The sequence below is a fragment of the Natrix helvetica genome (genome assembly GCF_964273705.1).
Source record: "Natrix helvetica genome assembly, chromosome: 6".
Taxonomy (NCBI): Eukaryota; Metazoa; Chordata; class Lepidosauria; order Squamata; family Natricidae; genus Natrix; species Natrix helvetica.
This window is the reverse complement of record NC_138553.1, coordinates 78,573,579-78,600,855: the sequence shown is the minus strand read 5'-3', so window position 1 is coordinate 78,600,855 and position 27,277 is coordinate 78,573,579. Positions and strand designations below refer to the sequence as shown.

Sequence of the window (27,277 nt, the reverse complement as noted above, 5' to 3'; positions counted from 1 at the left end):
GTCTACGTGATGCTCCGCTGAGCAGCTGGAACGTTGCGGAGTGTTGCGGGCAGTAAGCATGCAGGCACGCGCTATGTGTGTTGCATGTGGTGGATGCCCGGCCCTATTGCACTGTACCGGTTGCAACGGGATCCGGAACCCACCACTGCCACGGACGTAAAGCGCGAGCGTGTGCACAAAGTGTTCTCTCATAGAACTAGTAGGAAAAGATTTGGAATCCCACCACTGGGTCCCCACTTGAATAAAATGGGTGTTCTGAGAGTGGGGGAACCAAGGCCCTCCACCGTCACTGCTCGGTTTTAGACTGATGCTGCTTGAACTTTGCAGAGTTCTAACCTTGTTGGTTCTAACCTTCGAGATTTAAAGTGGTTGGTTTTAACCTGCAGGATTTAAAGTGGTTGGTTCTAACCTTCAGAATCCTAAATACCCTGCTTATCAAAAGTTCTGTTTCTCAGCTTAGTTTTCTGAACATTAATATCTGTATTTTTAGGCCCTAAAGAAACTTGAAAGCTGGTTCTGTAGGACTCAAGGCAACCTTCAACGTTTAGGAAAGGAGATACGATTCCCCTCTTCAGCCAGTTGCTTTTAAATGATACTTTCTTGGTTTTCCATGAGATTATAATCATCCCATTTGGAGGGAAAGGTCTGTGCAGAAATTGGATGGTTTATCTGCTGTTTTTCCCTTTAGCATTTATCCTAGGACTTGTACCTGCTGAAGTTAGCGGGAACTTGAGGTTGTGAGTCTTCTCGGTGTCTCCAGATTTACTGCTCAGCCCTCTGGGGATGATTTCAGAGACGGTGGGAGGAAACGGCTGGACTTGAGGTCGGTTATCCTGCAAAGTTGCAAAAGCTTTGTTTCTTTTTTTTTCTCTTAAAGCCACTTCATTATTTCTGTGATTTATTCATTACTCCACCGGGCTCAAAAACCAACTTTCAGGGGAAAATATCGCCAGGATAAAAAAACAGAGCATCAAAATCAGAGGTGGCAGTCTACCAGTTTGGAAAGGTTCGCCCGACATGGTTGTGGAAATAGCGGGTGGCCCCGCCCACCTGCCCCCGTTCTAGGCATCCCATTTAGGCCCTTTTTAAGCAAAAAGCACATGCGCAGATGACTTACTCTCTGGAAAAAAATACTGCAGGGGTAAGACACCCCTAACATCCCCTCGGAATATGTATTCTGTTAAGATACAGCCTGTTGTGCCTTCTACTGTACTGCCATGAAATGGCTTCTACTGTACAACACAGAGGAGTTGCCATGGCAATGGCTTCACAGTACTCCACAAGGGAACTCCCTCTGGTAAGGGGGAAAATCCAACATTGGAAATTACATTTGGTCTGGACGTTTTATCCCCCTATAAATAAATACCCACGCAACGCCAGGTTATCAGCCAGTTAGAAATAGAAATGGAGGGGTACAAGCTTCTATGTTGCAAATCAGCTCACCTTACCTTCCTTTCTCATACCACAACTTGTCCCTTTGATAATGATGATGATGGTATCCATTCAGTCGTGTCCCATTCTTGGCGATTCTGTGGGCCAGGTCTCTCCATGTCTTCCGATCCCGCACAACTTCTTTGAGTTGTTCTATACTGTGGTTGGTGTCAGCTTTGATGGTATCCAGCCACCGTGTTCTTTAGCGGCCTTCTACCGCTAACTCTTCCAAGCATAATTGCTTTCTCCAGTGAATTCCGCCACCCCACCCCCCATGATATGGCCAAAATATTGTCCTGTTAGACATTGTGCCTTTAGACCAGGGGTGTGAAACTGGCAGGCCACACCCCAGCTCCGTGAATGGGAAAAAATGTCGTGAAATGTCACATGATGGTGACGTGATGTCATGAGTTTGACACCCTTGCTTTAGACCAGGGGTGCCAAACTCAATTTCATTGAGGGCTGTTTCAGGGCTGTGGTTGACCTCATGGAGCCATCTGGGCATTGGCTGACTGGGTGGGCGTGGCCAGCTTGACGCCATTCCCCAAACTTCTGGCATGTTTCTTCTTTGCATTGGGGAGACCAGGTCAAAGTCACGCTGGCCTCACCTTTTCTCTTCACGCTGGTTAGATCAGGACAGTCCTGCGGACCAGATCGGAACACATCACGTGCCGGATCTGGCCCGCGAGCCTTGAGTTTGACACCCCTGCTTTAGACAATGCCAATTTCCTCTTATTTTGTCATCTGTCTGGAGTCCCTTTGTGCCTACAAGATTTCTAAGTCCAGCCCACCATGAATTCCATTGACTCTTATCTACCGCCAATTTGCTTTGACCGTTAGTAGTTCAGATTCTTGTAGAGAACGTTAACACACAATAAACCTATGCTCATTTCGACTGCCCAGACTCCTGTTTTCCTGAGCTTGATATTTTTACTCCCTTACTTTTAGGGCCTTGGTTCATCATGGAGGAAACTTACCGAATGCAGAGTTGTCAGAGACTGAAAGGTTTTGGTGGCTATTTGTGGGAAAAGTGCATCTTGCTGTAGAGGCTTTAAAGCAGTTGTCACCAAACTTGATTTGGCTGGACAGTCCAAGTGAGGGAGGGCGTTGATATTGCTGTTTAATTTCTGAGGAGGAAATACAGAGTTAATCCCAGAGTACTGCGGTGGCCTAGAGGTGGAGCTCTAGCCTCACAATCAGGAGGCTTTGAGTTCGATCCTAGGTAGAGACAGATATTTATCTCACTGAGAATATATCTGCTACAAAACAGGAAGGGCATCTGCCCAGTAAATACTCAGCTTCATTCAATTGCCCCAATTCCGCCCCGCGAGGGATTATGGGTTCATTAAAAGAAAAAAAAAATACAGAGTTAATCCCAGCAGTCGGCTTTCATAATATGTTATATATACACATTTTTGTAGAAGGTTGCATGGCTGGCTGAGGGATTCTGGGAACTGAAGTCCACCAGTCTTCAAGGGGCCACGTTTCAAGACCCCTGCTTGAAACAATCAATGAACAAGAGCTGAGGTGGCGCAGTGGTTAGAGCGCAGCACTGCGGGCTACTTCAGCTGACTGCTAGCTGCAGATCGGCAGTTCAAATCTCACCGGTTCAAGGTTGACTCAGCCTTCCGTCCTTCCGAGGTGGGTAAAATGAGGACCCAGATTGTTGGGGGAAATAGGCTGACTCTTTAAACCTCTTAAGAGTGGGCTGGAAATCACTGTGAAGCGGTATATAAGTCTAACTGCTATTGCTAATGAAGAGGATCTCAATAGGAAGCCATCGCAGGGGTCGATGGCTTCCTATTGAGATCCTCTTCATTAGCAATAGCAGTTAGACTTATATACCGCTTCACAGTGATTTCCAGCCCTCTCTAAGCAGTTTGCAGGGGTCTTTTGTTGCCAACATTTCTGTGCAAATACCTGTCGGAAAATTCTGTTGGCTCCACGTCGGCTACTCTCTTGAGGCGGCAATTTAGGACGAGACAGTGCTGCTATCTGGGAAAAAATGGAGAACAATGGCCAAATTGGCATGGAAAATTATACCCTTGTGACTTCAGTGCCTAGTGCAGTTATGCTCATGAGATTACAGTGGCTTGGAAAAAAGATAACTTGCGACCATTTTTCACACTTACGACTGCTGCACGGATACATGACCAAAATTCAGATGCTTGACAACTGATTCATATTTATGACGGTTGCAGTGTCCTGGGGTCACTTTGGCGACCTTCTGACAATCAATGGGGAAGCCAGATTCACTTAACAACCGGGTTACTAACTTATCCACTGCAGTGATTCACTTAACAACTGAGGAAAGAAAAGTCATAAAATCACTTTTTTCAGTGCTGTTGTCATTTCGAATGGTCACGAAATGAATGGTAGCAGCCTATATAAACTACCATATTTTTCAGAGTATAAGACACACCTTTTTCCCTCAAAAAAGAGGCTGAAAATCTGGGTGCGTCATATACACTGAATACAGCATTTTTGGCCTCCCGAAATCCCGCCCCCTTCACCAAAATGGCCATGCACAACCTTTAGGAGGCTTCCAGAGTGCTCCTGCGGGCTGGGGAAGGCAGAAATGAGTGAAAAACGGGCCAATTTTGCTCAATTTTGGCCCTCCCGCCACCAGGAGCACTCTATAAGCCTCCTAAAGGCTATTCATGTCCTTTTTTTGACAACAAATGGGGTTTTTTGCTCATTTGGGGGGGGACACCCCCTAGGAGCACTTACAAGCCTCCTAAGCGCTATTCATGCCCTTTTTTTGAAAACAAATGGGCCCATTTTTGCAAAAACTGACCCATTTTTGGGAGGTCTGCAGAATGCAAAAACCCTTTTTTTAAAAAAAAAAAAGCCTCTTCAAATTCTTGGTGCATCTTATACTCCAGTGCGTCTTATACTCCGAAAAATACGGTACCTGTATCTAACAACTACCAGCATCTAAAGAAAAATCATTTTTATAAGCAGAAGAGAGGATCTAGTATTGACAATGGGGCACATTTCTCTAAATTGAAAGATTGTATTTATGGAGAAAAGGAAAAACCACACCATGAAAACCGTCGGTTTCGTGAATATTTCTCACTGAAAGATTTAGGAGGTTGGTTTCGTCTGAATTCTCACCTTAGAAGTTGACAGTCCTATGTTTCCTTTCTTGAATTTGTGAGTTAGGGATGTATTTTCCGGGGAAATTAAAGTTGGCACCTCCCTCTGTTTTTGGACTAAAGTTTTAGGCTCCGGTAGAGACTGCAATGATAAACAAGATATTTTTCAACCTTTCAACCTTGTTTTGACAGATTTTCAGCTTTTGGCTGAAGTAGGCCACTTCAATTGAATGATCGTCATTACTTCTAGCGTATGTGTTTTGTTTAATACATTCTAAAGCTATGATGGCAAACTGTTTTGACCCCCCTCTCCACGCCTGTGAATAAACCAGAACACAGGCTTGGATGTTTGCCACTGTTTAATTACTGAGATAACGAATCCTTTGGATCCCAGACAACTCACGTTCAATAGAGCAACCCAGATAATCCAAATGAGCAGACACAGCTAGAATACACAGATAGATTTTCTTAACTATTAATTCGAATGGTTGTTTCCTGCAAATGTCCCCTCCTAACGCCTCACCTATAATCTCTCTTGGGAGGGGCCAATCCACAACCACCTGTGCTTAATCATCTTCTGTGAGTCTGCCTACAGAATTGCTGCTTCCGTTTCTCGGCCCTTCTCAATCTAGCATCAGGGACAAACTGCCTTTGATCCTCCCCACTGCTCCAGGCCTCAGGCGCCTCCTGGTGGCCAACCAGCCTCTCTGGCCCCTGCTCTGAGTCTGAACCCTGCACAGGATCCTCCACATCATTCCAGGGCAGACTCATATGGTTCCTCGCTATCAGAGTCCATCAGCAGCTCAACCAGATCCTGCTGGACCACAACAGTAAACCTATGGCATGAATGCCAGATGTGGCATGCAGAGCCCTCTCTGTGGTCACATGTGCTGTCCGGAAAGCTGGAAAATGGCACAAAAAATGCCCCCCAAACAGGCCATTTCAGGCTGTTTTTTAGACTGTTTGGGGGCCATTTTTCAGACTATTTGTGACCCAAAAAACGCTCCAAAAATGGCCTGAAACGGTCTGAAAAGCTGCCTGAAAGTGGCCCCAAAACAGGCATACGTGCGCTAGCCAGCTAGTCTTTGGGTTTCTGGCAATCCGGCTCGCGCACATGCATACATATTCTTGTTTGGGCAATCAGTGCCGAAAAGATTCGCCATTACTGTTCTAAACAATTCTTATTAATATTACTTTAAAACTATGGAGATTCTCAGTCCTCCAGGTCATGGCTGTCCCAAAGGTGCTTTTTTGAGAGGCAACTGGACTTTCTGGTTTTTCTTTGAAGGCGTTTCGCTTCTCCTTCAGGAAGCTTCTTCAGCTCTTCGTCCCTCAGATCTGAAGCAGCTTCTTGGATGAGAGGCGAAACGCCTCCTGAGAAAATCCAGAAAATCTTGAAAAAAGCACCTTCGGGATTACATTAACATGCTTACAAAGACAAGTTCCTTGAAAGCTGAATTGGGTGGAAAAGCAGCGTGGGCTTGTTTTAAAAAATGTTCGTTTTCTCTAGCTGGGGTGGGGCAATGGTTGGCGTGCCAACAGAGAGGGCTCTGCCATAGGTTCACCGTCATGGGTATCTGTTCTCCTGCTTGAGTACTGGGTTAGACTAGTAGACCTCCATGGTCCCTTCCAACCCCATTCTTCTATGTCCTTGGCATTATTTTGTCCTCGTGAAAATTTGTAGGGCTTGTAGTGGAATAGCTTGAAAAGCACGGAAGTTTGGGGAAGTGTGTCACTGATCAATTTAATCGCTTACCAGACCGATTTGGGTGTAACTTGTCTCACATGATGTTGCCTCTAACTTGGTTTTGCTTGCTGTATAACACGCGTCTCCTTTAGGAGTCTTCCCTGTTTTTAAAAAGAAAGGGAAAGAAAGAGAAAGAGAAAAGCTAGCTGCTTCATTAAACACGTTAAGCTGAGGCCACCCATTCCTAATAATCACTGGTGGGACCCGAAGCCTTCAATGATTCGAAATATTTAGGGACGGTTACAAATGAAACGGCGTAATCTTGATGCGTTCGTGTTCAAAATCGCCTCACCGCAGGGATCAATGTGTCCCGATCCGATTCGACTTTTCCCTCCATCTTGCTTGGAATTGTGAACGGTGGCGCTCACCTCCCTTTCCTAGGAAAATAGAAAGTACAAAGCGTCAAAACAACCGACTGAAAATATTTTCAAAAGCTGGTTCAAAGGGTCATCATTGGGGGAGCTTGGGTGGTGTCATCTTCCTGCCTTCTTCAAGGTGTCTTTCCACTACAAACCTTCCATGGGAAGCCATTGGGTCTTCCGCCATTTTTCCTACCTGTCACAAGAATGTGCCGCCATTTTGGTCTCTGTCCTTGGAAGTTTGACCCAAGAATCCCTTGCTCAAATCTGGCAAAGAAGCACACACACCTGCCAAACACTCTGGCCATGTTCTGCCCTGAATTAAGAAGACCATGTTTCTATGTTGGCTAGTCTGTACGTTACGACGGCACTGGAAAAAAATAGCTCACAATTCAGTGGTGGGTTCCTCTCCCCGTCGCTACTGGTACGGTGCTCACGGGGCCGCATGTCCTTTCGTGCACACGCATGGTGCATGCATGTGCATTCCATCAGCCCTACGACACCCAGCTGCTTGTGGGAGCTCACGCAGGCACTGCACGCTGTACACGCGCGCGCAATTGGCTGGTTGTTTTAAAAATCAGTATAGGCCGCCGGCGGGTAAGTGGGCCAAACGAGCCACCATACCGGTACACTGTCAGCTGCTCCCGACGACTACCGGTACGGCTGTACCGGGCCGTACTGGCTGGAACCCACCACTGTCACAACTGCAGCGTTTATCTGGGAATAAATAAGGTCTGCCATCATAAATATTCCTTTGGAAGACTGTTTGCCAGGCCTTGCTGTATTTGAATGAAAGGAATTCATATTCGTTTAATAAAAAGGGGTTTGGGATTGGGAGGCTTGCAGAGTGCTTCTGGGGGCTCCCAAAACCGAGCAAAAAAGGAGCCATTTTTTTCTTGTTTCTGCCCCCCAGCCCCCCAGGAGCACTTTACCAGCTTCCCAAAGCTCTGATTACCCCCTCCCTTTTTTTTTGAAAAAAAAACGAGGTGTACAGAGGGTTTGGGAGTCCTGCAGAGTGCAAACACTTTTGTTTGATGTACCTCTTCCAAATCATGGTGCGTCTTATACTCCAGTGCATCTTATAGTCCGAAAAATATGGTAGATATCAAGGCTGGCCCATCTGTATTCTAGCTTCCTTGTTTCTCCACATTGCAGGTTCTTTCTTGGACCAGAACTCCAGCTTTGCTGGCTGAAAAATTCTGGGAGTTGAACTCCATAAGTCTTAAAGTTGCCAGGATTGGAGACTCCTGGTTTAGAGACATAGCTACTTAAAAACTACCTTTGCTCACCTTTGGGATGAGAAGGTTGGGTTTTTCAGCAGGTTTTAGTATAACTGGGAGAGCACTTGATCGTCCTTTCCTAATTTTTTCAGACTTGGCAATAATCTTCTTTCTGGAGAAAAACCACAGTAGAGATATAATTATGTTACAAACATTGAAGAAAATCTTATTTTTCAAAATGCAAGGTTAGGATATTATTTCCTCTAACTGTAGCAAATGAGATGTTATATCACATTTTTTTTTAAAAAAAATCTTATTTTTCAAAATAAAGGGTTAGGATATCATTTCCTCTAACTGTAGCAGATGAGATGTTATATCATGTTTTTTTAAAAAAAAAATCTTATTTTTCAAAATAAAGGGTTAGGATATTATTTCCTCTAACTGTAGCAGATGAGATGTTATATCATGTTTTTTTTTAAAAAAAATCTTATTTTTCAAAATAAAGGGTTAGGATATCATTTCCTCTAACTGTAGCAGATGAGATGTTATGTAATGTTTTAAAAAATCTTATTTTTCAAAATACAGGGTTAGGATATCATTTCCTCCAGCTGTAGCAGATGAGATGTCTTGTCATGTTAATGTTTTTTTCAAAAGCATCAAGGAGCATCATTAAAGCATGATTTATGACCAAATAAAATAGAATAAGGGCTTGGGAACTGTGAGATATGCTGGCTACGCAAACACATTAAAAATAATTTGAAGAATCTCTTTTAAAAAAAGGCATTTACATGGCGAGCCTCAGGCTGGCTTTTGAAAATGGTGCATTTTATTTCCTACAATACACGGTTGCTTTGTTACAGTGAAATGAAATGAAATGATGAGGTGAGGTGAGGTGAGACAATTGGCGGTCACAATACATGTAAGGACACAGTTCAAGTCCTAAATGCCAAAAACATGATAGGTGCTCTCTTTCAAAACAGCAATCCTTCATTTTCCAGAGGTCAGCCTGGTAAAGTTATTCGATTTCACCTCCTCTTGTATTACATTTATTATATTCCCTTTTCACTCCTGGTCACTGATGGAAATGCCTCCATGATGCTGCCGTGATGCCTCCGCGACGCTCCAGTTGCTTGGTGATGCATCGCGCAGGCGCCGTAAGCTCCGTGCGCGAAAGCGACGAAGAGCTCAAATAAAGGTAAGGAGGTCGGGCAGGTGGGTGGGGCCTGCAGAGCACCGTACCGGAACGGTACCCGGTGCTCCTGGCAGGAACCGGTATGCTCGTACCGGGACGTACTTCCTACAACCCACCACTGTTGCCTACCATAAACATGGTGGCTGAGAAACATTTTAAAGCAGGGGTCACCAAACTTTCAGACCTCGGGGACCACTAAATTCATAATTTTAAATCTCGCGGATCAGAGATGGGTTCCTACTGGTTCAGCTGAGTTTAGGTTTAGGTTTAGGTTTATTAAATTTATAGACTGCCCCCTCTCCCCGCAGGGACTCGGGGCGGTGTACAGACCGTTCATATATAAAAACAACAAAACATGACATAAAACACCAGACATAACAACGCAAACATACAGTCTGTAAATATAACCCAAACTAATTAAATAATTAAAACAATTCTAAAACCAATTTAAAACCCCAAAATTTAAAATTTAAAAAGCCATCCAGGAAGGTCAGTAGTGAGTGTTACTTGTAATTACAATTAGGCCAGGCCGGCTAGTTGAAACAGGTGGGTCTTGAGTTTCTTACGGAAGGAGCGGAGGTCCAAGGTAGTTCTAATATCGGGGGGGAGGTCGTTCCAGAGGGTTGGGCCCATCACAGAGAAGGCCCTACTCCTAGGCACCGCCTGCCCGCACTGCTTAGTGGAAGGTACCCGGAGGAGTCCCTCTCTGTGAGAGCGGATTGGTCACAGGGATGTGTGGGGTAGAATGCGATCCCGCAGGTAGCTAGGTCCCGAGCCATGGAGCGCTTTAAAGATGACAATCAGGTAGTAACTCGGCCGGCCACGCCCCCAAACCAGTTCATCTTGTTTTTTGCTTCTGCGCATGCACAGAAGCAACTTTTTTTACTGCTGTGCATGCGCGCGCACCCAAAGCGCCTCCCTGAGTGAACCGGCGGTAACAGAAGCCTCACCCCTGCCATGGACCACTAATATAATCTGACCACTAATATAATCTGAACGGCTGGGTGGGCATGGCTAAGTGGTCATGTGACTGAGTAGGCGTGGCCAACTTGATGTCACTCACATCAAGGGGCACCTCGCCAGCCTCTACTTGCCCCTCCGTTTCCACCCACTCCTTGCCTGCCCGCCTGGGCTCCTTAGGACCCCAACAGGAAGCAATTGTTGGAGCTAAGAGACCACCTTGAGAAAGAGTTGGCAAAACAGCTCAGTTCAAATTGGATCTGACTGAGAAGGCGGCTCAGCAGAAGCACCTCACGGAGGACTACGAGCAGAGGCTTTCCAAGCAGAAGAAAGACCTGAGGGAGTGCAAGGCCAGGGACCAGCGCCTGGAGGCTCACTGGGCTGAGATAGTCAGCCAATTCCAGGCCATGATGCAGTCCCACTGGAATGAGGCCCTCCAGCCTTTGCCCAAAACCCTGCACCAGGAGGCTGAAGCCAACCCCAAGTCAGAATTTCTGCCCCCACTCCAACCCGCACAAAAAGACCCCAAAAGGGGAGACTCTGCAGCAACACAAGCGTTCATTGCACGTATCCAGCCTAGGTGTCGTAGTTTGAGGACCCCTGATTTAGTGCAATATAAAAAATGCAAATATTTTTTCCGCGGACCACCAAAATTTTCTCACTGACCACCAGTGATCCATGGACCACTAGTTGGTGATCGCTGTTTTAAAGCATTGTTTCTGGAGAAAAACCGAGGTGCTTTGGAGACGTTTCTTCGCTTCTGGAAATACTCTCAAGTATGGGTCAGTGCCAGAAATGGGTTGGTGTGGCCGGAAGAGTCTGGGGGCTCAGGGCCATTGACGGTTCACTCCAATCACCACTAAAAAAAATATATAGCATCCAGTAAATGGATGTTCTTGAACCAGTGGTAACTACCTCTGAGCCCCAGTGGAAGTCACAGAGCTGGAGGTTGACAAGACCATAGATGTAGTGGAGGTAAGAGAACCTGGGAGAATGAATAATCAGGGAGATATAAACAAGCCTAGTGGTTAAGGTACTGGGCTTGTTGACCAGAAGGTTGGCAATTCGAGACCCAAGTGCTGCATGACAAGGTGAGCTTCCTTGTCCCAACTCCTGCCAACCTACCAACAGCAATAGCACTTATATACCGCTTCATAGCACTTTCTAAGCGGTTTACAGAGTCAGCATATTTTCCCCAACAATCTGGGTCCTCATTTTACTGACCTCGGAAGGATGGAAGGCTGAGTCAACTTTGAGTCGCTCAGAATCGAACTCCTGGAAGGAGCAGTGAGTTAGCTTGCAATACTGCATTCTAACCACTGTGCCACCACGGCTCTTATGAGTTGGAAGGCATGCAAATGCAAGTAGATAAATAGGTATCACTTCAATGGGAAAGGCAACACTGTCCCGTGTGCCTTTGGGTACAGTCATGCTGGCCACGTGACCATGGAACTGTCTCCGGACAATACTGGCTCCCTTGGCTAGGAAATGGAGAGGAGCATTGCCCCCTAGAATCCAACACAACTGGACAGGGAATACCTTTTTAAAAAACATGTCTGACATAAATATTAATGTAAAGGACCAGGAAGAGGCAACATTATCCTTCAGAATATAACTGTCAAAGAGAGACCGGTCAAGCCAGGAGAAGGAGTCAAACAGGGAAATAATCTGGAATCCCTACATGGGCATAAGAAGACAAATTCTGACCGCACCTTGAATGCCCTGGAATCTTATTTAGTCTGATCAGATTAGCCTGAGAAGATTCTCGTGTTGCAAGCTTGAGCAATCAAACAGCTACTGTATTTTTCAGAATATAAGACGCTCCAAAGTATAAGACCCACCTAGATTTTGGGGAGGAAAACAAGGGAAAAATATCTGCCTCTCAGCAATTTGCCTCCTTGCAACAAACAGCACAGACAATATACACTGTTTGTAGTGTTACATTTCAGACTATACTTGTACAGATGTTGTTAAAATTGATGTGCTTTCTGGAAATATAGTTACTCTCTGCTATTTAAAAGAATAGCACTTTTTGAAACAATAGGAGGAGGCCTCTTCAAGCATTTATTTTAAAAAGCTTCTTCCTTTTGTTGTCTAGAATAATAATAAAGCAGTCTTAAAAAAAATAAGTCTAATAATTTGAACATTCTATAGGCATTCATAGTTGTTGACTTACCTCCTTGCAGCAAACAGCCTGATTAGCACAAGAAAAAAAAATCTGCCTCCCAGCAATTTGCCACGGGGACAAACAACAAGTTTCACTTTCAATTTCTCCTGATCATCAGCTGTTACAGGCTGCAGGGATTGCTATAGCTTATTGAAGCCTCTGCAAGCCCCCATTTGCTGCAAAGAGGTAAATTGCTGGGAGGCAGAGGCCAAAGGGTTGGGGCCGGTGGGTGGGTGTGGTATAAGACGCACCCAAATTTTTACCCTCTTTTAGGGGTGGGAAAGGTGCGTCTTATACTCTGAAAAATATGGTAATTGATCTCTTAACGGGTAGATCTGGTGGTTCACGCCTGACAATAACCAGTGTGCAGTGATTCAAAATACTCACCCCTGTACAACACAAAGGTACTACCATTGAGGACAAAAAAATTCAGCAACATTGCCACGCTATCCCTAACCAGGGGGGGGGATCAAATTCTCCTTAAAATTCTTGAAGGACTATGACATCCAGGCAACTCCAAGATTCTGCTACGAAGATCAAGAATTCCAGAATGTGCCTTGAAGTTCTGAAGATGCTGGACTTTCCAGCAGGACGAGGGGTAGAGGGGCTTCACAACTGGATAATCAAAACGTTTCCTGGCCCCTTCCTGGGGATTGCTGCGAGCCGCCCTTCAGTTTTGCAAAATTCAAAAGGCGGGATATAAATTAAATAAATAAATGACCAAGCTCTCGCCGCTGATTTTTTTTTTTTTTTTGCCCAGAGCTCACTCAGATCCGCCGGTTGCATTCCAACACATTGCGGCACGGATGGAGTTACCTCATTTGGGTCATGAAACATCTGCAAGAAAATAAGCAAGCGCAGAGAGCAGCAAGGAGGACTCAACATGGGTCGGGCTAAAATAGAGCAGAGAGAAAGGATTCTGTCGAATTATTTGGAAGTGTGATTTCTCTCAAGGCCGCCTGATTGCGTTTCTTTTTAGAACACAGAATAATAGGTTTGGAAGCAGGGGTGGGTTGCTACTACCGGTTTGGGCGTGCTCCCGCCACGCTCCCGACGCTTCTGTGCATGCGCAGAAACGCCTGGGTGGCTGGGTGGAGCCTCTTGTCCACCCCTGCTACTGGTTCGCCCGATCTCAGCCGAACCAGCAGCAAGCTGGTTGGAAAGTAGCTTGGAGGGCTTCTAATCCAACTCCTGGCTGAAACAAGAGACCCTAGACCATGAGTGTCGAACTTGAATGTGTCCCGTGATGCATTGTGATGTATCACAACGCATTTTGCCTTTGTGGAGCTGGGGTAGGCATGGCCTACGCATGACACCTCCGGCCCAGAGACCTGCCCTACATCATTGCATACAAATGGCTCTCCAGTCTCTTCTCAATGTGATGGAGCACTCAGAAAATCTGCTTTAAAGCATTTATATTTACCATTTCTGCACCCCAACAAACAACCGGCTCCTGAACAATTTGCATGCTACTATTTTCTCTGCCTTATCAAAATATCATTACCAAGGCAGACATCACTATCAACCCGTGCCTTGGTTTTCTGAGAAGCGTTATTTTTTCCCCCACTCGCTTCTGTTCCATTGCATCCTGTGATTTCAGTCCATTTCTCTAAACTATGCTTGACTGTTTACTCCTGCCTCGTAAGGAATTTGAATTCTACTCCTGCCTTGTAAACAAATCAACTGTTCCGCTTCTAAACCTCGCCGGCTGTGGGATGCATCTCATTAAAAATATATATGAAAGCAAACCTCCAGTGGTAAGGTCTTAGCAATAGCATTTAGACGTATATACCGCTTTACAGTGCTTTTACAGCCCTCTCTAAGCAGTTTACAAGTCAGCCTCTTGCCCCCAACAATCTGGGTCCTCATTTTACCCACCTTGGAAGGATGGAAGGCTGAGTCAACCTTGAACCTGGTGAGATTCGACCTGCCAAATTGCAATTAGCCGGCAGTCAGCAGAAGTAGCCTGCAGTACTGCACTCTAACCACTGTGCCACTGTGGCTCAATAGCAATAGATTTAGACTTATATACCGCTTCACGGTGCTTTACAGCCCTCTCTGGGTAGTTTATAGAGTCAGCATATTGCTCCAAGCAATCTGGGTCCTCATTTTATTGACCTTGGAAAGATAGGTGGCTAAGTCAACCTCAAGCTAGTCGGGATCGAACTCCTGACTGTGGGCAGAGTGTGCCTGCAATACTACATTCTAACCACTGTGCTGTCGCTGTTTAGATAGTAATAGCACTTAGACTTATATACCGCTTTACAGGGCTCTACAGCCCTGTCTAAAGGGTTTGCAAAGTCAGCATCTTGCCCCAAAACAAGCTGGGTCCTCATTGTACCCGCCTCGGAAGGATGGAAGGCTGAGTCCACCTTGAGCCTGGTCAGATTTGAACGGTCAAATTGCAGGCAGCTGGCAGTCGGCAGAATTAGCCTGCAGTACTGCACTCTCACCCTTGCGCCACCGAGGCTTAATTGCCCTTGAAGGGGCTACAACCCACAACGTGGCCACCCCCTGTGATCTTAATGTCCAGGTAAAGTGGGGGGGGGGGAAGGTCCCCTCGGTTATTCGTGTACTTTGGTTGAAATCTAAAGAGTTGGAAGATTTTCCCCCCACCTGGGCAGCACCGGCTGAGAAGTGATGAACTGCGGCACCAACGAATTCCTCATATTTTCTGAGCATTCTTCCATGGACCTCAGGACCGAGAGGAAAGTTTTCCATGAAATTTCCAAGGGGTCACCAACTTCCGCAGCGGGAGGAGCCCCCGAAGGATTAGGGCAAGCCACGGCACTGGGCTCCCGATAGTCCCCCGTCTCCAGCTTGTGCTCCACCGCGGCCGATCTTTGGATATTTTGCTCGGGGAGTGGCAATTTATTTTTGGCGGGCTTTCCCATGGGCTCAGGCATTCACCGAGACATCCGGCTCCGCAGAAGCAGGCGTAGGTCAGCTACCGCTGACGCCAATCAAAACGGTGGCCTCCCATTGCAGCCTTTCCCTGTTGTGAGCTCCCCCCTCCCCTAATATTTGCTGCATTCTGAGATAACAATGGGAGACAATGGGAGGTGGCCAATGGAGTTTTGTAGACGGCAGGGTCTGTGATGTAACCCTCCAGGGTAGGAATGCCCAGCGGGCGGACGATACAGCTGCTTTACAAGGCTGTGTTATCCTACAGCCACCAAGGGCGCTGCCTACTCCTTTTCCATCTGCTATCTGGAAGAGCTACATTTTCTAAATTTCAAGATTTTCTAAATTTCTTGGTAAGGCCACACTTGGAACACTGCATCCAGTTTTGGTCATCGCGATGTAAGAGAGATGTTCAGACGCTAGAAAGAGTGCAGAGAAGAGCAACAAAGGGGATTAGGGGAGGATTGGAGGCTAAAACCTATGAAGAACGGTTGCAGGAACTGGGTATGTTTTAATTCAGATATGGCAAACCTTTTTGGCACCAAGTGCCGAAGCTGGAACGCATGTGCATGTACATGTGCTGGAGTGCGGAAACCCGAAGACCAGCTGGCTGCGCATGTGCGCACCGGCCAGCCGGCCTTCAGGTTTCTGGCATGCGCATGTGCGCTGGCTAGCTGATCTTCATGTGCATCAGAGCACTGGAAACTCAAAGACCCAGCTGGCCGGCACGCACATGACTTGTTTTTTGGCTGGTTTGGGGGCGATTTTCAGGGCATTTTTTGGGCCATTATCAGGCCATTTGTGGGGCATTTTTTTTGGTTTTTCTGCCAGACCCACCGAAAAACGGCCTTAAAATGGCCAGAAAACGGCCTGTTTTGGGGGCGTGTTTGGCTGTTTTCAGGCTGTTTTCTGGCCCTCTGGCAGCCAGCACACATATGCAGACCAGAAATCAGAAGAGCAGCTGGGAACGGCACACCAGTGGTGGGTTTCAAAAATGTTTAGAACCTCTTCTGTAGGTGTGGCCTGCTTTTTGGGAGTGGCCTGCCGGCCATGTGACAGGGTGAGAGTGGCCAACTTGTAAAATATGATGAAACTCCCTTAACAACGCTCTTGCTTAGCAACCAAAATGTTGGCTCAGGAACTCTGGCATTGAAGTGTGCAAGTCTTAAAGCTGTCAAGTTACAAGACCCTTGCACCCCTAGCCCTTTAGAAAAAAAAAAAACCAAGGGTGTACAAACTTGACAGCTTTAAGACTTGTGGACTTCAACTCCCAGAATTCCTCCTCCAGTCATGTTGGCTCAGGAACTCTGGCATTGAAGCGCGCAAGTCTTAAAGCTGTCAAGTTACAAGACCCTTGCACCCCTAACCCTTTAGGAAAAAAACCCCCAGGGGTGTTCAAACTTGACAGCTTTAAGACTTGTGAACTTCAACTCCCAGAATTCCTTTCGCTCTTCATCTTGATAATGTGCGGACGGGCGGGGGAGGGAGCTGGAACCGGTTCTAAACGGCACTGTAGATTTGTGGAACCTCTTCTATAGAAGAGGCTAGAACTGGCAGGAACCCACCTCTGCGGCGCATATACGCACAGGGAGGGCTATGCGTGCCACCTCCGGAACCTGTGCCATAGGCTCATCATCATAGTTCTAGTTTAATGAAAAGGACCAGAGACACGATATCAGTGTTCCAATATCTCAGGGGTTGCCACAAAGAAGAGGGAGTCAAGCTATTCTCCAAGGCACCTGAAGGCAGGACAAGAAGCAATGGGTGGAAACTAATCAAGGAGAGAAGCAACTTAGAACTGAGGAGAAATTTCCTGACAGTGAGAACAATTAATCAGTGGAACAGAAGTTGCCTCCAGAAGTTTAACCCCATCAAGTCCTTCCCAAGGACCCAAATAGACAGATGTGGATCTTGCATGGTCTCAAGGGTACCATCTCAAGATGTTAAGCTGTTCTGAGCAAAGCTGCCTTTTGCAATTGATTGCTGGCGAGTTTGTCAATGCCGCAGGGCGTTCAAGGGATGCTCCAGATGTTTTGGGAGCTGCCTGTTCACAATTGTTGCTACCTTTTTTGTCAAATTTGTTTGCCATCAGTCTCACGATTCCGAGAGGCCTACAAGCACAGGCTGAATTTGATTTTTTTTCACTTTCTCTGTCTCAGGAGATCGATGGCTGGAATTCCCTCAGCAGGGACTTTACTTCAGAAGTCAGGGTAGCCCGAAGAAGTTGTTTTATTCAGGACTTTGTCTTTAAGCATGAACCCGCCCCCCCACTATTTGTTATTTTTTACTAGGTTACTAGTCCTCTTTGATACAGGAGGTTGAGGAGCACACGCCTGGGAGGTGGACCGGGCAGAGAACGTTTAAAGTGTTTCCATGGATGGGGTTGGGGGAGGGAGGGGCTCTGCTCCTGGTCCAGCATCTTCAACAGTTGAACATCACATACGGCAGAGACCATACGCACTACACACATACTGTCTCTCAAGAGGCTTTACTACCTCTAACCTTTCTCTGCCCATGCAGACTATTTGCCAAAGATTTTTCTCTTTTAAGTATGTTCCAAACTGAAATTCAATTTGTAAACCCCCGATTACACTATAGCAGAGCACTACCGCCATCTTGTGGTCTGTTGGGAACACTGCATATTTTTTTTGCAAATTGGGTTTTATAGTATATTTCTATCTATCATTATCTATTACCTATCTCTGTCATTTATCTATCATCTATCAGTCATCTATCATCTCTGTGATTATCACCTACTTCTGTCATCTATCTATCCATCCATCCATCTTTGCTATCTATCTATCACCTACCTACCTACCTATCTCTGCCCACTATCTATCTCTCAGTCATCTATCTATCCATCCACCCATCCATCCATCTTTGCCATCTATCTATCTATCTATCTATCTATCTATCTATCTATCTATCTATCTATCTATCTATCAACTCTGCTCACTATCTATATCTATCAGTCATCTATCTATCCATCTGTCCATCCATCCATCACTGCCCACTATCTATCAATCCACCCATCCATCCATCCATGCCATCTATCATCTATCTCTGCCCACTATATATCTCAGTCATCTATCCATCTATCCGTCCATCCACCCACCCACCCATCTTTGCTATCTATCTATCTATCTATCTATCTATCTATCATCTATCTATGTATGTATCATCTATCTATGTATCATTTATCTATCTATCATCTATCAATCTATCAATCTATCATCTATCTAATCTATCTAATCTATCTATCTATCATCTATCTAATCTATCTATCTATCTATCTATCTATCTATCTATCTATCTATCTATCTATCATCTATCTATGTATCATTTATCTATCTATCATCTATCTATCTATCATCTATCTAATCTATCTATCATCTATCTAATCTATCTATCTATCTATCTATCATCTATCTATCTATCATCTATCTATCTATCTATCTATCTATCTATCTATCTATCTATCATCTCTGTCAACTATGTATATCTCTGTCATCTATCATCTATATCATGCCATCCATTTTTGTCATCTGTGTTTCTGTATGGTCAGACTTCTTGTTTGAGACAGATAAAAGTTCTGACTTTCGAATTTGATGATTGAATCAGTTATCATAGAAACATTGCGTATTTTCATTCTTGCTATTCTGTGTGTGCACTGTATTTTATTTTGTTTGTTTAAACAGAAAGAGGTTATTTTGTTGAAGAATTTTTGTGATTAGAAAATATTCAAATATATATTTTTGGTCTGGGTTTGAAGAGGTCACTTGACTCTGTATTTCTCTAAACTTAAGTCAGAAGTCCATTTGAAAAAAATCTCTCTCCCCCCCCTGTCATGTAACCTTTCTCCATTTTTGAGTCTCCCCTACCAATTTTTTATTTTTCTATTACTTTGTGTTTGTTCTCACTCTTTGTAACTTACAATACAGTTGACTGCAAACATAGATAGAAATCACCTAGCAAAAATGGCTTGTTTTTTCTAAAAAAAATTTATTTCATTGTCTAAAGTCACAATGATAAATATGTTTGATCACGACATTCGGTATCTCATTCAAAGCGGGAGTAATGCTTGCAAAGGACTAGAAGCTGACCGCACATTTGATTGGACAGGAAAACAACAACTGTAAACTGATAGCAATTATTGTGTTTTGCTATTAGAAGTAAAATCAAGGAGGGAGTAACACGCTACCTCCTGGCACGCTGCCTTTATAGTGGTTTTAAAACACATTCTCTACAGCCATGTTTCTCAACCGTGGCAACTTTAAGATGTATGGACTTCAACTCCCAGAATTCCCGAGAGTTTGGCTGGGGAATTCTGGGAGTTGAAGTCCAACATCTTAAAGTTGCCAGAGTTGAGAAACACAGCTCTAGATGGCCAACAGATGCTCTGATGCTGGCTATGCAATCCTCAAAAGCTAGAATTGGCCAAACTGGGACAAAACTTTGGGTTGTGTTGGCCAACGCTTTGAGTGGAAGAAGATGGAACCATGGCATTAGATATTTTAAGGGACAATAAATAAACTTGTGGCATTCTCGCTGGATATTTCAAGGGACAACCGTCCCATTTTACAGGACTCATTTTTAAAAGGCAAAGTTTTTTTTTTCCAAAATGGGATGACTTTATGGCTTGCGCCTCATTCTGTATTTTTAAAAAATGGATTTCTCCTCTGTTCCACCTCAATCCGCAGCCTTCTCGTGCCAGCCTCAAACCCTCTTAGGTACCGGCACAAGATGGGTGCAGGGGTTTCACTTTGGCTAGTCTGGAGAGGCCAAGGCGGAGACAGTGAACTGGTGATCTAACTGGAGCTCTTCCCAACGGGCTGGTTTGGCTTCTAGAGGCACCTGAAACAAATGCAAAACAACCACTACAGGTACCGTATTTTTCAGAGTATAACACAAAAGTTTTTCCCTCAAAAAAAGAGGCTGAAAATCTGGGTGCGTCTTATACACCGAATACAGCATTTTTTGCCTCCCGAAACCCTGCCCCCTTCACCAAAATGGCCGTGCATAGCCTTTAGGAGGCTTTCAGAGAGCTCCTGGGGGCTGGGGAGGGCAGAAATTAGTGAAAAATGAGCTCATTTTTACTCAATTTTGGCCCCACCCCAGCCTCCAGGATCATTCTATAAGCCTCCTAAAGGCTATTCGTCATCTTTTCTTGACGAAAAATGGGCCTGTGAAAAACGGGCTGTTTTTTGCTCGCCCCCCCCCCCCCCCCCAGGAGCACTCTACAAGCCTCCTAAAGGCCATTCATGACCTTCAAGGGTTGCTGTTGTGGGAAAAATAAGAGGAGGAAGGTGTGTTGGATGTGTTCACCACGTTAAGTCATTTCTAAAAGTAATAAAAGTGGGATACAAATAAATAAACAGAAATAAGTTCATTTTCAGGATTAATCCCTCAAGGCTCACACTGTTTACCTATTTCTTCTCCCCAAAATATCCCAAGTTCCCAGAGCTTCCTGATTCAAGGCATGGGCAACAGCCTTCGTTTGTGGTCCAGCTGGCCTCCATCCTCTGTCGGCTGATGGGAGCTGTTTCCCTCTCCCGCCGAACAGCTGATAGCCTGAGCGGCTGCAGCGCTTACCTCAAAACCGCACTGCTCTCTAGAACCCGTGCTGGTCCAAAAAACCTTGTCGTGCTGTACACCGCTGAGAATCCAAAGAAATTAACTCTGCCGTTTTGCTCTGAAGAGCTCTCCTCAAAACGTCTCTCCTGAGCTAAGACTGAGTCAAAAACTGGAGAGAGGCCTGGCTGCAAAGTTTAAAAGGACTCAGTCTCTGGGCAGAAGGGCGGAGTTAACTCATTCTTTGGATTCTCTGCTCAGCACACTCGAGAATGCCTCATACACCCTCCCATGTTCCGAGATGCTTTCTTTCTGAACCCAAATGCTGGGGCAGACAGAGACTGGGTCATCCTGAACCAGTGTGAACATACCTGGGGGCGTCCAGTTGGGTTTCTTGGGCACCGAAGGGCTTGAGGTCTTCAAAGGCTTCCCAACTGATACCAAAGAACCTAATTCAATCTCCAAAGGTGGCTGAGAGTTTTCCTGATCTAAACGTGAGATTGAAAGATGAAAAAGCAACGAACGGATGGATGGTTACCAAATAACCCCTCCCTTTAAGACAGGGGTGTCAAACTCAAGGCTCGGGAGGGCAGATCTGGCCCGGAGGGTGTTTAAATCTGGCCCGTGGGGCTGCACTGAAAACAACGAAGGACCGACCTGCAGTGCCTCTGCCAGTAAAAACGGAGCTCGGGATGGCCACACCTTTTTCCTGGCAAGGGTTGCAGGCCATCGCAGTTGAAACAGAGCTCGGGAGCCTGTTTTCACTGGCAGAGGATTCGGGCTACCACATGTGCCCCTGACACGAGTGACCACTGCCGATGCCCACCCTGGACATGCCTACCCCACCAGCAGTAATTGCAATTTAAGGGGGGGGGGGAAGGGAGAAAACCCCAAGAGGCAAACTTAGGGCATGGTATTAGGGAAAGAATGCCGCATGCCACTCTCATGTCAATCTTACTGGCAGATAGGTTTTCATCGTTGTCCGTCTCAGGTGTGCATAATACAGTTTCCTGTTTGAAATCCTCTACAGCTGCCTTAGGCTCAGCACGGCCATCTGGAAATTGAAATCAAACAGTGAAGATGATGCTTTAGAAGAAAAGAGAGTCTCAGAGTCCACATCCTCCGAGAAAGATTGAACATTGGGCACTATTTAACAAAATGAAATTCAACTGTGAAAAAAGTAAGGTTCTACATTTATGCCAGAAAAACAAAATGCACAGGTACAGTACAGGTGGTACCTTGCTCAGTAGCAGTAACTGTGAAAGGGATCTTGGAGTCCTATTGGCCAACCATTTAAATATGAGCCAGCCGTGTGCAGCAGCTGCCAAAAAAGCCAATACAGTCCTAGGCTGCATAAACAGAGGGATAGACTCAAGATCACGTGAAGGGTTAATACCACTTTATCATGCCTTGGTATGGCCACCCTTGGAATACTGCATCCAGTTTTGGTCGCCACGATGTAGAAAAGATGTGGAGACTCTAGAAAGAGTGCAGAAAAGAGCAACAAAGATGATTAAGGGACTGGAGGCTAAAATATATGAAGAACAGTTGCAGGAACTGGGTATGTCTAGTTTAATGAAAAGAAGGACTAAGGGAGACATGATAGCAGTCTTCCAATATCTCAGGGGTTGCCACAAAGAAGAGGGAGTCAAACTATTCTCCAAGGCACCTGAGGGCAGAACAAGCAGCAATGGGTGGAAGGTAATCAAGGAGAGAAGCAACTTAGAACTGAGGATAAATTTCCTGACAGTTGGAACAATTAATCAGTGGAACAGCTTGCCTCTAGAAGTTGTGAATCTCTCCTTTGTTCAGTTTCCATCCATTATTCCTTGTCTGGCTCCAACACTGGAAGTTAATTTAAGAAGATGCTGGATAACCATTTGTCTGAAGTGGTATAGGGTTTCCTGCCTAGGCCCGGGGTTGGACTAGGAGACCTCCAAGGTCCCTTCCAACTTCTATTCTAAAAGAAGGGGTATAGTAGGGTATAGACGACTCATAGTGATAATCATAGGTTACTTCTGGGCTTTTTTTGCATAGAATAGTGTAGGAATGGAATAGAATAGAATAGGATTGGAATAGAATAGGGATAGAGTAAATAAGAAATAGAATAGAATAGGAATAGAATAGAATGGGATATGGATAGATAGGGATAGAATAGAATTCTTTACTGGCCAAGTCTGATTGGACACACAAGGAATTTGTTTTTGGTGCATGTGCTTTCAGTGTACATAAAAGGAAAAAAAGGAAAAAGAGAGGGGGAAAAATACATTCATCAAGAATCATAAGTCATAGGTCACTTAATCATAGTCATAGGTTACTTACCGTGTTTTCCCGAAAATAAGACAGGGTCTTATTTTCTTTTGAATCCCCCTCCCCCAAATTTTGCTTGGGCCTTATTATCGGGGGGGGGGGGGCTTATTGGTTTGGGGTTGCCGGGTGGCTGCTCTCTTGCGAGCAGGTGCCCAAAGAGCCGCGCACAGCCTCAGGGGCAAAGGGCTGTGTTGCGCTGTTGCAGCAGCACAACAAAGCCGCCATGAGTTGACCACGCTCATGAGCAGCCACCCGGCAAACCCCCTTTGTAGCTGGGCAGAGCGCCACTCACCGACCTAGCAATATCCCAAAGGCGCTAAGCTGCGTGGCGCTCTGCCTGGCTGGAAAGAGGTGTTGCTAGGCGGCTGCTGGCTCCAGCTGGGCAGAGTGCCACCCACCACCCTAGCGGTATCCCAAAGGCAGCAAGCAATGTGAGCACCTTTGCTCCCCCGGCTCCTGCGGCTTTGCGCCTTCCGGATATCACTAGGTTGCTGAGTGGCACTCTGCCTGGCTGGAGGGGAGGGGGGGGGGTTATCCAGGGGGCTTATTATTGGGGGAGGGCATATATTTTTGCCCACAGGAAAAATATGGCATGGCCTTATTATCAGACATGTCGTAATTTTGGGGAAACAAGATATAAGCAATCAAACCATAGTAGGAAACAAACAGAACAATATAAATCATAAAAATACAAGCAATATGTGTATAATCATAAGTGGGAGGAGATGGGTAATAGGAAGGATGAGAAGAAGAATAGTAATACCGTCTTAGTAAATAGTTTGACAGTGTTGTGTGATCACCTTTTTGCGACCTTCTGAGGAACAAAGTCAAGGGTGAAGCCAGATTCACTTAACAACTGTGTAACTAACTTAACTGCAGTGATTCACTTAACAACTGTAGCAAGAAAGGTCATACAATGGGGCAAAAATCAATCATCTCACTAAATAACAAAAAGTTTAGGTTCCATTGTGGTCCTAAATTGAGGATTACCTGTGGAGTATCAGATTGAGTTCCTGGCACCTTCACTTCAAGGGATGTTGCTAAAGACAAGCACGGAGTAGCAAACCTGAAGCATGCTATATTCTGTATAACTTGAGTATTGTATCAGCTCAAAGTAAGGCAAGAAATAAATAATTTCAAGAAATAACATATCGCTACTTCAAAAAGATGTAAATAAAAACAGTAGTTTTATCTCGGGAGTGTAAAAAAATCACCTTTTTTCTGAATTTTATCTTTGTTTCCCAAATATTCGTTCAATGACACGGCTAAGGTAACTTCCAAATCTCTCTGGAAAAGTTTCTCACCGAGGGGAACTCTGAAACAAAAACCAAGGCAGATTTTTTTTTCTCCCCAGTTGGGCTAAGGACACTCCAATGTTCAGCCATTGCCCAGCCCAAAATTCTACAGACATCGGAAACAATTTGATGTCATTAAAGTTCAGGCAGAATAACAGAATAACCTTTGCTAAACCAGCTGATCCAGTAAAGGAAACAGCAAATCTTCCGTATCCTAAGCCTTTGTTAACAGAATAGGCAGTCTTGCAGAGTAGCTGGTAATAAAGAGATAACTACCACAAATAGAGTTTTGCAGTAGTTTTTCACACTTTTGAAGGGGAGACGACAACAACACAATTTCTTATGATTTAGAAGCCACATTTCGACTGATGGATCCTAAGGTTGCAATTCCTTTTTAACAGCTTCTTGCTGTTCATGGAAAGTTTGCAATCAACTTCATAAAGCGTCATTATAATAACGTAGTTTGGAGATATGAACACACACACACACAAATATATATATGTGTGTGCGTGCATACATACACACACACAAAATATACATACACACACATTCATATGCAATACACACATGTGTATATGTATATTCATATATACATATATTCATGTATACATACATAAATATATATTCACATATATTCATATGCAATACACACACGTGTACATGTATATTCAGATACACATATTCATGTATACACACATATATATTAATAATAATAATAATAAATTTATTTCTTAGCCGCACCCTCTCCCGAAGGACTTGGGGCGGCGTACAATAAAAGACACATAAAATACAATATAGACAATACACACACAAAATAAACGAATACGTGTACATGGAGGAGGTAGGCAGATAAATAAAGACAATTAAAAACACAATTTAAAATCCCCTAATAAAATTCAAAAAACCACAAAATTAAAAAACCCGTCAGGAGCAGTGTGAACGAACTATGGTTGAGCCAGGCCGGCTACTTGGAATAGGTGGGTCTTCACACACATATATTCATATACAATACACATACATGTACATTCATACACACACACACATATACGTATATACTATACACATATATGCATACATACACATATACCCCCACAAATATCTATGTAAATTCATACATATGCAAATATATATTCACAGACAATATACACATATATGAATATACATAAATTCATAAAAACACACACACATATATCTATGTATATTCATACATACAAACACATATTCATATACAATGCACACACATATATATGCATATATCTATATGTTATATCTGTTATATCTATATCTATATCTATCATCTATCTATCTATCATCTATCTATCATCATCATTATTATCTATCTATCATCTATCTATCTATCATCTATCTATCTATCATCTATCTATCTATCTATCTATCTATCTATCTATCTATCATCTATCTATCTATCTATCTATCATCTATCTATCTATCTATCTATCTATCTATCTATCTATCTATCTATCATCTATCTATGTTGTATTTGTGCTGATAAATAAATACAGGGAGACTAGTATAGATCTATTTCAAGGTATTTACCGCTCATCAGCTAGCCATACCCTTACTGGGATTTGAACCCATATTTGGGCATACCAGGGGTTGTAACACAATGCACACACACACACACACACACATGTTGTATTTGTGCTGATAAATATTTGGGCATACCAGGGGTTGTAACACAAACACACACACACACACACATATAAATATGCAAAAATCTATATCTTATCTCTATATCTCTACCTATTTACATGAATACACACATATTGACAGCATCACCTACAACGCAGAATGCCTCTAAAGCCCTTATTACCCACACAGCCTTCTTCCCATTCTCTCTCTCTCTCTCTCTCTCTCTCTCTCTCTTTTACCTCTTCCCGGCGGGGCGAGCCTTCTTGGGCGGCGCGGCGAAGTCCTCATCTGCGGGCGGGGAGAGAGGTGTGTGGGGTGGGGGGTGGGGGAGGGCTGGTCAGGCCGTCACCGAGACCCCCGACCCGCCCGCTCCCTCCCTCCCTCCCCCCTCTGCTTGCTCGCTCCCCGACTCACCCTCGTCGCTCTCCTGGAACGGGTCCGCCCTCACGCTCCGGCTGCTCCGGCCGCTCCTGCCGGGGAAGCACAGCGGTCACAGGGGAGGCCGCTTCCCCTCATTCCCGATCCCCCCCATTCCTTCCTCCCCCCCCCTTCCCGGTTTCCCCGGAGCCCACCTTCGCGCCATAGGCACCGCCGCCGGAAACGGAAGTGCGGGAGCGGACCTCCGAGGACACTTCCGGCTACGGAAAGCGGCCAGGGGACGCCACCAAGCGCGGTTTCTGGTTACGTCACTCTCCTCGGCCCCGCCCCCTTTCCTCCCGCCTGGTTTTCTCTGCCTTCAGAGTCTCCGTTGACGCCTGAATTCTAATTATTGTTAATTTGGGGGCTTTTTCTTCTTGATTCGGGTTGGGAAACGCCTTTTTTTGGAGGGTGTGTGTGGCTCCCACTCTTTCACTCCGAGGTCTATTGTGAACCTTGTTTTTTTAATAATAATAATAATAATAATAATAATAATAATAATAATAATAATAATAATAATAATAATAATAATGGGATATCTCAGTTCATAGTCTGTAGAGCTTCTCAGTCATGTTTGTCCCAAAGGTGCTTTTTTCAGGAGGCAATTTGGACTTTCTGGTCTTTCCTTTTGAAGACGTTTCGCTTCTCATCCAAGAAGCTTCTTCAGCTCTGACAATCTCCAAAAGAGTGCTTCAAAGACTTCCTCTAAAAGGATGCAAAGGACCAGCTATCTGCGAGGAATAATAAATCCTTCCATTCCCCCACCATCCAGTCAGAGCTGAAGAAGCTTCTTTGGATGAGAAGCGAGACGTCTTCAAAAGAAAGGAAAAACCAGAAAGTCCACTTGCCTCCTGAAAAAAGCACCTTTGGGACCTGGACTGACTTGAGAATCTCTACAGACTTTTAGCTATACAATTTGGGGTGAACACCTTTGGAATGGGGTGGAAGTAGGA

The 27,277-nt window shown here is 44.8% G+C and overlaps 2 protein-coding genes across 2 annotated transcripts in view; both read right to left on the bottom strand.

Annotated features, from left to right (window-relative positions):
- DYRK4 (dual specificity tyrosine phosphorylation regulated kinase 4) overlaps positions 1–15,080 on the bottom strand; it is a gene marked incomplete at its 5' end in the record, with an annotated part of 36,238 nt that extends 21,158 nt beyond the window's left edge. Inside the window, 8 exons of the mRNA XM_081957124.1 lie at positions 710–833; positions 2,409–2,558; positions 3,352–3,426; positions 4,549–4,671; positions 6,286–6,377; positions 6,569–6,653; positions 7,925–8,027; positions 14,791–15,080. Coding sequence (XP_081813250.1) covers positions 710–833; positions 2,409–2,558; positions 3,352–3,426; positions 4,549–4,671; positions 6,286–6,377; positions 6,569–6,653; positions 7,925–8,027; positions 14,791–15,080 — 1,042 coding nt within the window. The remainder of the gene's footprint in view (positions 1–709; positions 834–2,408; positions 2,559–3,351; positions 3,427–4,548; positions 4,672–6,285; positions 6,378–6,568; positions 6,654–7,924; positions 8,028–14,790) is intronic.
- A 4,483-nt stretch (positions 15,081–19,563) lies between these two features.
- Positions 19,564–26,555, bottom strand: RAD51AP1 (RAD51 associated protein 1). Its single transcript, XM_081958044.1, has 7 exons — positions 26,480–26,555; positions 26,322–26,377; positions 26,147–26,195; positions 24,174–24,274; positions 21,608–21,703; positions 21,021–21,137; positions 19,564–19,932 (listed from the first exon to the last, which is right to left on the bottom strand). The coding sequence occupies exons 1-7, from the start codon at positions 26,488–26,490 to the stop codon at positions 19,805–19,807; spliced, it is 558 nt and encodes a 185-aa protein (XP_081814170.1). The 5' UTR covers positions 26,491–26,555; the 3' UTR covers positions 19,564–19,804.
- Positions 26,556–27,277: the final 722 nt, after the last annotated feature.